The sequence below is a fragment of the Sardina pilchardus genome, chromosome 11 (genome assembly GCF_963854185.1).
Source record: "Sardina pilchardus chromosome 11, fSarPil1.1, whole genome shotgun sequence".
Classification (NCBI taxonomy): Eukaryota; Metazoa; Chordata; class Actinopteri; order Clupeiformes; family Clupeidae; genus Sardina; species Sardina pilchardus.
The window spans coordinates 15,637,256-15,648,136 of NC_085004.1; the positions used below are offsets into that span (position 1 = coordinate 15,637,256).

The 10,881-nt window shown below is 42.0% G+C and overlaps 1 protein-coding gene across 2 annotated transcripts; it reads right to left on the reverse strand.

The window, feature by feature from the left end:
* Positions 1–3,653: 3,653 nt before the first annotated feature.
* LOC134095206 (retinol dehydrogenase 11-like) lies at positions 3,654–10,024 on the reverse strand. 2 transcript variants are annotated; one of them, XM_062548630.1, is made up of 7 exons: positions 9,893–10,024; positions 9,041–9,181; positions 8,433–8,624; positions 6,884–7,045; positions 6,654–6,770; positions 5,772–5,985; positions 3,654–4,035 (listed from the first exon to the last, which is right to left on the reverse strand). In XM_062548630.1, the coding sequence occupies exons 1-7, from the start codon at positions 9,966–9,968 to the stop codon at positions 3,939–3,941; spliced, it is 999 nt and encodes a 332-aa protein (XP_062404614.1). In that variant the 5' UTR covers positions 9,969–10,024; the 3' UTR covers positions 3,654–3,938. The 2 variants fall into 2 exon arrangements, with proteins under 2 accessions (XP_062404614.1, XP_062404613.1); XM_062548629.1 differs by having other exon boundaries at positions 9,797–9,981.
* Between the last annotated feature and the right edge of the window lie 857 nt (positions 10,025–10,881).

The following is a 10,881-nucleotide window of genomic DNA, read 5'->3' on the forward strand; positions in this document are numbered from 1 at the left end:
TAGAGGTTTTCCTGAGCAGAAACAGGTCTTGAAGTGCCATCTGAGGTCCAAATTACCATGGTCATTCAATATTGTTTTTCAGCTCTATCAATAGCTTGCAAAGATTTCATCATTTGTCCACATAGGTTTACAGAGTGATGAATACCCCTACATCTTTACGAAGAGACTCTCTGGGATGCTCTTTTTCATACGCAATCATGCTGCCAGTTATTCCAAATAGTTGGGAAACCTTCCTCCTTTTGCTTTCTGTATCGTTACACAACTTTTCCAGCATTCCCGTCCCAACTTTTTAAAAAACGTGTTGCTGGTGTCCTTTTGGGAACTAAATATGAATCCATGAGATTTGCAGATTATTGCATTCTGTACATTATATATACTGTATACATGTTTATTTACTTATTTGCATTTTACATGATGTCCCAACTTTTTCTGATTTGGAGTTGTATCACACAAAAAGGGGGTTAAACCAACTATTGTAAATAAATAATAAAAAAAATCAAAGTGAACAGTAGTTTAACCGTTGAAATTGCCTCCATCATACTTACCGTTAACAGGATGTTCATTAAATTTAAAGTATTGATGACACAGTGTGTTGCAATTATATGTTGTGATGTTATATTTGTAATATTACATCTGCACCTAATCCTGATCTATCTGAATAGCCCAATAGTGAAGTCCCAATCCCACCAGCACTATCATGCTATAGTTTTAAGCTATTCCCCAATAACTATAGTTGCAAACTTTTCAGTATAACCACATACTAATACTAAGAGTTATGTCTACCAACTAATATTCCCACACAGAGGATACTGCTTCTGTTATATAAAGTTATATCTGATATTGTTGTTATTGTTATAAACTGATATGTCAAATAAAAACAGCACCAACACAAAACTAAAACTAAAACAACACTACTATTATCAGCAATAGTATATTTACTACTGCAGTTGTTTTGTGGGACGGAGCAGGGCAAGTGCTCCCAGGCCTGCCTTCCCACCCTGTGACCTGAGCTGAGCCGGCAGGGCTGGGGGGGTTGAGCCCAACGGCTCCCTTTAATGATGCAGAAGTAATGGACAGAGCTGTGAGCCTGAGCGGCTCTGACAGGTGACAGATAACACACCCGCTCTGTCAACAGGCACAGCGGAGGAGACAGAACCAACAGGAAGTAGTCTGACAGCCCTCCTCTCCTCTAGATCCCTCGCCTTTTCTGTTGCCCTCTCTTTCCAGCTCAGACATGGGGAAGAACCGAGGCCTGCAATTGTGCGTTCTAGTCATTTTTGTCTCACTTCCTCCCTTTCACTCTCTCTCTCTCTCTCTCTCTCTCTCTCTCTCTAATCAACTCTCTGGTCTCAGTTTTCAGTTCCACTCATTACGTTCCTCACTTTTACTTTTATTCCTCTCTTTATGGGAATACATTTTACCTCCATTTCTCTCACGATTAATCTTTCTTACCAATTCAAGACATTCTCCCTCCCTCCCTCTCTCTCTCTCTCTCTCTTTCTCTTTCTCTCTCTCTAACTCTCTCTGTCTTTCAGCTCCAGGTAAGGAGACGCAGATGAGAGCTGACAGGTATGCTCGGATCGGAATGTCCTCTTCAAGCACACCTGTGTGGAACATGCCCACCTGGCCTGGCCTCTCCCATCCAATTGGCCCATCCCTCTCAGACTGACAAACAAAGGAACAAATCATACTTCTCCATTGTGTCTTCAGTGGGGCTGGCATGACAAGCGGTAAGACTCTGCACCAATGGCACGGAAGATGTGGCCGGGAGTGGGCGGGGCAGACAGCTGATAAAACTCCTGATTGGGGCGTGTCGACAGAGATGAGGCCCTGTGTGCAGAGGAGTGCTGAGCTTCCACCTTCCTCTACGCTACCTCTGGAAGTCCCACTCTCTTAAACACACACACACGCGTACATTTTCACACACAGCTCGTGTGGGAAGGAGGGAGACCCTTGGTGCCTTCAGTGATAACTCCAACACGGTGGCGACTGGTGCCAAGGTCACCGCCTCTGAGATTCCTGGACTGGTGGAGGATCAAGAAAGGAGCACGTCTATACATCGTCAGATCACAGCGCCCCACGAGACCTCTCACCCTACAGGTTCTGTATGTCTCTCAAGATGGCAACTTTGATCATGTGGACCACCTTAATGGGCGCTTGGATCTCTGCGGAGGACTTTTGGGGAGGGCGAGGGGAGAGGCACATGAATTGCCCCACTCAACTGGGTTCAAAGGCGGACTTAAGGTGGGGTGATCCTGGGGTGATGCATGACAGCAAAAAGACTCTTCTGATGGTCGCTCACATCTCCTTATCACTTTTCCAGCCCAGCTAGCAATTCTGGATCCGTTGGACGGAGAACTGATAAGGGCATGTGCCCGACACAAACAGCTGAACTCTCCTGAGCAGTGCTGACTGCACTCTCACTCGCATGCATCACTGAAAACCACTACAAACCAGTCTATTGTAAACTACACTCAAATAGGCAAAGAGATCTGCAGAGTTCAGCGGCAATGCATAGGCCTACCATGCTACCAAACAGTTAGATGCAAATCTTTTTTTTTTTGTTTAATATGGTAATGTATAATACTTCATATTCCTACAGGTTTTATATTTCTGTGTAAAGTTTCAAATGCACATTTGAAGTAATGTGCATGTTGAGATCTTAGCATTGCTGTGCTAAAATAACTACAAGCTATCATCTACTGTATATCCCTGTGCTGGCTACAGTGCTATCTACATAACAGAATTTACTAGAAACAAACACAAACACTAAGATTATTCCTCATATCACTATAGCACACTGTAGTTCAAATTATGATCACTGCACAACTACAAAAGTAAAAAAAAAAAACTGAATGTAACAGATGCATGGCAACTTCTGCTTTACATGTTTTCCACTTAGTGTTTATCAACTGTTCCATTACATGCTTATCAAGGATTGTATGGCTGTGGCTAACACGTAGTGTGCTATTCATTGTACTGTGTTCATTTATCCCGCTCCCTTGGTAGGATGGCAGCATTGGTTTGTCATTTGGTGGTGGTGACCAGCATCATACAGTATGTATTTGAGACTAGCTATCAGAGTTTTGTGGTTATTATGATCAAGATGATGATGTCCACAGCTGCCTGATATCAATTCTCTTCTGATGTGTCTTCTTTGAAAACTGCAATTGTGAGTAGACCAACTCTCGTTTTAGAGTGAATGAGAAGTTCACTTAAATTGGCAGTTTAATTGCAAAGTTAAAGATTAATGCTGAGAGTAGCTCTTGCTATTAAAACATAACTATAAATGTAGAACTTGTTGTTTCAGTTACCAAGTTAAGTGTTAAATACCCCAAATGGAGCTGATATGTGATTCAGCTGAAAGACACGTTCAGGTTCTGTTGACACATTGTGCCAGACATAACTGATTTCTACGGAGTCCCTAAAGGGACATGGGTAAAATCGTTCTTTTGTGTGTTTCTCATGCACACCAGAAACTTACTGGGGCTGGTGCACATACAAGAATATTTTCTTTTTCATCCATGTCCCTTTTTAGGTTCTACAGATTATTAGTATCTATACTAATAATTCAAAATAATTTTTCTGGACATATAAGATGTCAAATAGTTGACACAAAATTGTTTCTGTACTTCTTTGACCACGCCAGGAGATGTGAGATCATTTGTCTCTTTATTTCATCAGATAACCATTACATGTGCAATGTTCAACGCCAAAACTATATCTGTAATTATTGGCATCACTTGAGAAGTCAAGAAATTCTCTTTAATAAAAATACACTATGTTCATATTGAACAAAGGCATCTGCAAAAGTAAAAAATGTCAATGATGTGTATGTGGTGTGGAGAATATTTCAGTGTGTGTGTGTGTGTGTGTGTGTGTGTGTGTGTGTGTGTGTGTGTGTGTGTGTGTGTTTGGTAAAGAGGGCGTATCTTTTCTTAGGCCAGTCCCACCATGGAGGCACTGATGTCCCAGAGTTTCATAGCAGCAGCTTCATCACACGCCTGAAGTTTTGCCTGCTTTGGGGCACAGTCACTGCAAACAACCAAACATATAAATAATTACATGCTCACCTGGAATAGTTATGCAAAATAATAAATTATTAGTCAATCTGGGGCGCACACTTGTTTGTAATAAAAGTGGGTTGTATTAAAGGTGTAATCAGGTGTGGTGGTGTTCTCTATCTTTCCACCAGGGGGACCCCTCTTATAATGGTCAGAGCCACATAGACAGACATTTGGGCAACTCGAACTGGAATCGAGACCATTATTTCTGTAAGGGCATTTTACATCTTGGCAAATGTTGATGAAAACATTTATATGCCTGTTATAATGGTGAAAATAAGTGATTTATTTCAACATATTAGCCCATAGGGTTACAATGTAGAGTCATCTGATGCTGGTATCCAACATAGCGAGAGTTGGCCAAACTCTCTCTATACACTGCTCTGATAATGCGTTCCAGTTGTCCTACTGAGTCATTTCCCAAGTTGTGAAGAGGAAATTGAAAATGGAATGCAACCAGAAGTTATTATGCTGACTCATTGGATCGATCAAACCATATAGTTAGAACCACCCTTAGTTTAGAATTTTCAAGATGACCGCACCCTTTAACAGTAAATTAGAGTAATTGTTGATTATCAGTTCTGTCCGATTGTCTCATTAAATCAGTCCTGGAAACAATGATGTCCAAACTCTATCTGTCTCTAGGTTGCTGTGACGTTTGTTTAAGTAATACCGTAATCCTTTGTTACAGAACTACTATTGCTTTATCTGGTAACAGTTGTTATTAAAGGGACACTTCACCGATTAGCATTAAGCTTTGTATCTTTAGAAAACCAGTCATGTTTTTGAATGGTCGTGCATCATTCCCTCAGTTTGCCTAGAGATGGGAGAAATACGGATTTCAATGTTGGACTTGCTTTCAATGATGTAAAAATCATCATTATACATCATTGAAAGCAGGAAGTCCTATTCATGGGTTTCATTGAAATCCGTATTTCTCCCATCTCAAGGCAAACTGAGGGAATGATGCACAACCATCAAATACATGACTGGTTTTCTAAAGATACAAAGCTTAAAGGAAAACTATGCAGGATTGGCGATTTCATTGGCTTTCGCTTTTCGTTTTCGCTCGTTTTATGCTTGCATATTTCTCTGCAGAGCTTCCCCTACAGCTTTAGTGTGTATATTTTACAAAACTCCTCAATCGGTCAGTCTGCCGTGCCTTTTCATGAGACTTTACATGACACTTCCTGGAGTAGACAATGGGTGCGTGCCCGAGGGCTCCTGAAATTGCCAGCATGGTTCTACCGCTATCAGACCACTAGGGCGGCCGAAAAAAACATCGTTCGACCAGTAATTACTCATTTAATCATATATAACAGTATGGAACGAATTGATTAACTGAAAAACGTTACATAGTTTACCTTTAATGCTAATCGGTGAAGTGTCCCTTTAACAGACAATTGTTAACGAATGTAGCGTTTTGTTCTGACGACTTGTGTACAACTGAAACAACTCAGTTTGTTACACAGAAGGCCTACATATGTTTTTACACAACCAATTACTAGTGGTTCTACAACATCAACTGGAACACGCCATAATACTCGACCTCACCCTTATAGCTTAGGTATGATCAGCTGATCATTGTGTGTGTGTGTGTCTGTGTGTGTGTGTGTGTGTGTGTGTCTACTCATTCATGAGTGTAGGCTATACTGAGTTACTGATGTATGTCTAAAGGCTAAAAGTGTGTGTGTCATCATAGCTAACCTGTAGTAGAGGCCGTTGATATTCTGCAGCCTCTCGTCCACAGCGCAGTAGATGGTGGTCTGCGCTCCCTCCTCACATGACTTGATGAAGGGCCAGAGCAGCATCATAGGCAAATACCTTATCAGCTTCCAGAGGGACATGGACTTGGTCACGTGTCGTCCCAGCTCAGTGCGGATTGCACCTGGGTGGAGGCTGTAGGCTGTCACACCTGTGCCTGTATGGGAAAGAGAAGGAGGACTTGCTCAGGAGTTGCTGTGGGCCTTTTTATACAGACATTGTGCAATAGGGGGGCAGCCGTGGCCTGGTCAGGGCTTCGAGTTTGTATCCGGAGGGTTGCCGGTTCGATCCCCAACCAGTCCACGGCTGAAGTGCCCTTGAGCAAGGCACCTAACCCCTCACTGTTCCCAGCGCCGCTGTTTGGGCAGGAAGCTCACTGCTCTGGGTTAGTGTGTACTTCACCTCACTGCGTGCTGTGTGTGTTCACTAATTCACCAATTGGGATAAATGCAGAGACCAAATTACCCTCACGGGATAAAAAAAAGTATATATACTTTTATATATTCACAGGGAGAAGAGCATTGGGCTACTTGTGTAAAAGAGAGACGGCAGACTCCTACCCCAGTGCGTGTGTTCACATACAAGCTGGAATGTTGGGGAGTCGGTAGATTTAGTAAAATACTTTTTAAAAAGCCAATAAGATCTAGTGTGACGTGACACGACATTAGGTGTGTAGCATGATGATGCATAACTTGCTCTCCGGGGGCCCCAATCAGTGTTCCTAAGGGAATTAGGAGATAGATAGATAGATAGATGGATAGATAGAATGAATAGAACGAGTGAATCAGGTGAAATTGTCACAGTGGTTGTTTGTGACCCACTCACCAGACAGTCTCCTTGCCAACTCTCTGGTGAAAAGAACGTTGGCCAGCTTGCTCTGACAGTAACTTCTTATGGGATCGTAATTTTTATCCTGGTGGATATCATCAAAGTACATTTTACCTGCAAAGATGAATGAACATATTTAAAACAGTCATGTATCTTCTGGTTAAAAAGGGTGCTCATGTTTAAAGTTAAATGTCACGATAATCCAGTTTAAAGGGAAATGTATGTACCACTCTCATGGCCCAGGCTGGACACATTGACTACACGGCTAGGGGTGGATTTCTTCAGCAGGTCCAGCAGACTATTGGTCAGAAGAAAGTGACCCAGGTGGTTCACACCAAACTGCATCTCAAAGCCGTCCTCTGTCTTCCATTTTGGACACATCATGATACCTGAAAGCAAAGGGCATCCAGCTGGCATGAAGCTTCCCAGATCTTCCAATAGGCCTATGCTGTCTTCATGTTGCCACTTTAAGGCATGTTGTCACTACAAATGATTTATGTTCATTCTCAGAGGTTATGTCTCCGTTCTTTCTTCCTTCTTCCTACATCAAGTCTAGTTATACCTCGGGACATTTTTTTTACATTGTTCAATAAATAGACCACATAGACAGGTAAACGACCGAGGTGAAGTTGGTTTGATATTGGAGATTCGGATATTCAACAGATATTGAAAATAAGGAACAGTCTCTTTTTTTTCCCAATACCTCCCACGCCATGTGATCTAGTGACTCCAAACCAATGCAGAATAGTTCACCCACATGGGGCTAATCATTGCCAATGTATTTTATATTAATATTTTAAGGAAAATGCACTATTTTCTACAAGAAACGGTCTCTTTTTTCAATACCTCCCAAGCCATGTGACCTAGTGACTCCAAACCAATGCAGAATAGTTCACCTCCATTTTTGCCCATGAAAGATGATCCATGTAACTAGGCCCATGTAACTAGGCTACCTATGGCAAGTTGCATTCTAAGTTAGCTCTGGGGTAGCAAAAATCTAACCTTTCCGTCACACTACCCACTCGAGGGCAGAGGACTAAAGTGTGTTGAGCAAAGAGTCTGCATTTCAGACATAGGCTATTCGTCCCCGCGAGAATTCAACTGTGCAATCATTTTCCAAGGGAAAAAGCACAAGATAGTCTACCGGATCTCAAAGATGGCAGCAAGGATCCAAAGCTGCCATCTTTGCCCATATTAGGAGATCCGGGAGTTAATTGAAGCTAATGGCAAGTTGCATTGTAAGTTAGCTCTGGGGTAGCAAAGATCAAAGTGTGCCATCTTCACCTACCGAAGATCACAGTATCCACTAGACGGCAGGGGACAAAACTGTGTAGCGAAAAACATCTGCATTTCCAATCCCATAGAAAAAAAATCTCAAGATACCGGATATCCTTATTTGGGCAAAGATGGTAGCATTTTTGTAGGCGAACTTCAGAGGTCTCATCAGGTCCCTTTCCACAGATGTATAAAATCAAGCACCTTGATTATCAATGCAGACTGCATGGTGCCTGATTAATACACTTGTGGAAAGGGACCTGATGAAACCCATGAATTGTCAATACATGACTCTGAGATATATTTATTTGCTAATTCATTCAGATATGCAAATTGTTTCATTAACTATGTGTGATACAATGTTCAGAGCGGGAGTGGATTCTACGTGGAAAAGTTCAATTGAAAAAAGTTTGCTATGACTTCAATCAGATCGTGTTTGCCTGTCTAAAATGGCAAGGAACTTGACCACTGATGGGTATTTGTGTTTTTGTAGGAACACACCTGCATTGTTGATGAGAATATCCAGACGCTCCTCAGTGGCCTTAACATCAGCGGCCAGCGCGCGCACTGACTTCAAGGAGGCCAGGTCCAGCTGCTTCACCACCACGTTCCCATTCCCACTCCGTTTCCGGACCTCATCCGCAGCTCGGTTCGCCCGGCCCATATCTCTACAAGCCAGGATCACCCTCGCACCTGGTTTGGGGGGGGGGGGGGGAAATCGAGGGCGCACATGATTGTGTTGAGAGGATTCGCTTACAGATTTGATAGTAATGAGTCATAAGTAGACAGCATACAACATTAGACAGCAGAGTCATCCTGAGTCGTCCTACAAACATTTAAAAAAAAAACTATATTCTGAATCAATCATCAATCTAGCTGAGTCAATGTTATGGGTGTTTTCATTCATCATTGTCCTGTAAAGAGTTTACAAAGGTGTTTAAAAACAACATTCTAAATCAATCGTGTTTCTAAGCGGTCATTGTAATGGGTGTGTGGGGTAGTGTAGTGTAAAGTAAATTAGCTTGTGAAGGCCTATCTAAAAGCTGAGTCACTGGGCGTGCTACTGTGTGGGTGTGTTCATTTATCAAATATGGTGAGAATGTACTGACCTCTCCTGGCCATGTCCACAGCTGTGTCCTTCCCTATCCCTGTATTCGCTCCGGTGATCAGCACCGTCTTGCCATCCAGTCGAGCTTTACTGTGACACCAGCCACCAGCCATATGTCTGCGCAGCGCGAAAAGCCCAGCACCTATGAAGATAATTGTGTTTGGTTACACTCATTGGAGCAGAGGTTGTGATTGATCCCATTATATGGCTGTCTTCTAGTCACTAATTATGCAGGAAGGGCTGCATTCATTATGCATGGTTTGAGTTTGACATCTGATTTTGGGCAATGGCGGTACACAGTATTCAAGTAGGCCTAAAGAAATATACTTTATTTGCCTTCTAAATAAGGAACACATCATAGGGGCTGCCTACTTAAAACAGTGAATATCTTTAGCTTCAAAATTAACACATTGAAACTGGGAAAGTAATTGGATAGGCAAGCTAAAAACGGTACTTAACATCTGTATTTGTAGCCTAACATTTGTCCTGCAACAAGACAGTACAGAGCATCAATAAGACATTATAAACTTCTGAAAGAAGAATAAAAGACATCTTGTGAAACAATGACCCTGCATATTCCTATTGCTGCTCTTAACATATACTGAAAGAAAGTGCAGGATAAACCGCTTAATCAAAGAGCTCTTGTGAGTACAATTAGTATTGAGATTAACATCTTAATGGTGACATAAATCACGTCAGCATAGACTACATCAGATAAAGCTTAAATTTGCTGAGTCATTGCCCAGTAGTTTCTCACGTATACTGGAAATGTCCTCCATAGTTCTCAGAGTAGTTAATAGATCGGCTAATAGATCATCAGAAGAGGCTGTAAAACAGTGAAATGAGAATTTACCAGCTACGATGACAATTGCTAGTCCAGTTGCATGCTCAGTCACAAACTGCTTCACCTGGGCAATGCTGTCGTCCATTGTCCCAGACAGTGTAGTCCAAACAAATGAGAAGGTGGTGTGTCTGACTTCTGCTTCTTGCTACTTAGCTCACTTTTACTATCAAACTCTCGTTGTGGATTTGTGCTAAAACAGAATCTACTGTTGGACTCTCTCTCTCTTCCTGTCAAGCTGCAAGTAAACAAATGACATATGAGGCACGCTCTGACTGGAGTTTGTTCTTCAAGCACACCTGTGTTACGCTTCCCTGGCCTGACAAATCACATCGCTCCATTTGGCTGTGGGCGGAACTATTATGTAAAGTGAGCCTTACCAGTAGAAATCTTGCCCTAGTAGGCCTAGGTACCCTTGCAAGGTGATTCTGCAGATATTTAGGTGTTCTTCCTTAAAGCAAAAAGCCAAGGACCTAAGCTAAGAGCTACAGCAAAGACACTATAGCTAAGAAAGAAGCTATCAAACTAAGAACTCTGGTATCATAGGACTAAGCTTGTGTCCTTTCAGCATGATTCTTACACCTGTGCCTGTATGGGACAGAGGAGAGGGTTACAAGGGAAGAGCCTAGGAGGGATTAGATGTGAGATAATTTGTCTCTTTATTCCATAACAGATAACCATTAGGGGAGAGAGGGGTAAGGTGAGCCATACCCTTTTTCTAGGATACGGTAAACAAATCTAATTCTATGACAGCATTCTAAGGGGGAGGGGACCCTTTCCTAACATCAGTAGAGAAGGGAAGCACATGGAAAATTTGGTAAGAAAGATATTTGGAATAATGTGTTTTTTTGCTCTCTGAGTGAATTCCATGTTTGTCCAGAAGTAAGATGATTTAGAGAAAACGAGAATAAAACAACATTTAGACACATTATATCTGAGATGGTGCCTTTATAAGCTATTATATGAGGGCTAATCAAAATGACAAATCTTAGCCTAACTTG

What these genes read in the sequence shown, in the direction of transcription:
- LOC134095206 (XM_062548629.1), bottom strand. Translation starts at nt 9,968, where the DNA reads ATGGACGACAGCATTGCCCAGGTGAAGCAGTTTGTGACTGAGCATGCA. An exon ending in GGAGGACATTTCCAGTATAC is followed by an intron (nt 9,182 to 9,796) that starts GTGAGAAACTAC and finishes TTATCTTCATAG; the next exon opens with GTGCTGGGCTTTTCGCGCTG. An exon ending in ATCAACGGCCTCTACTACAG is followed by an intron (nt 4,036 to 5,771) that starts GTTAGCTATGAT and finishes GGTTGTTTGCAG; the next exon opens with TGACTGTGCCCCAAAGCAGG.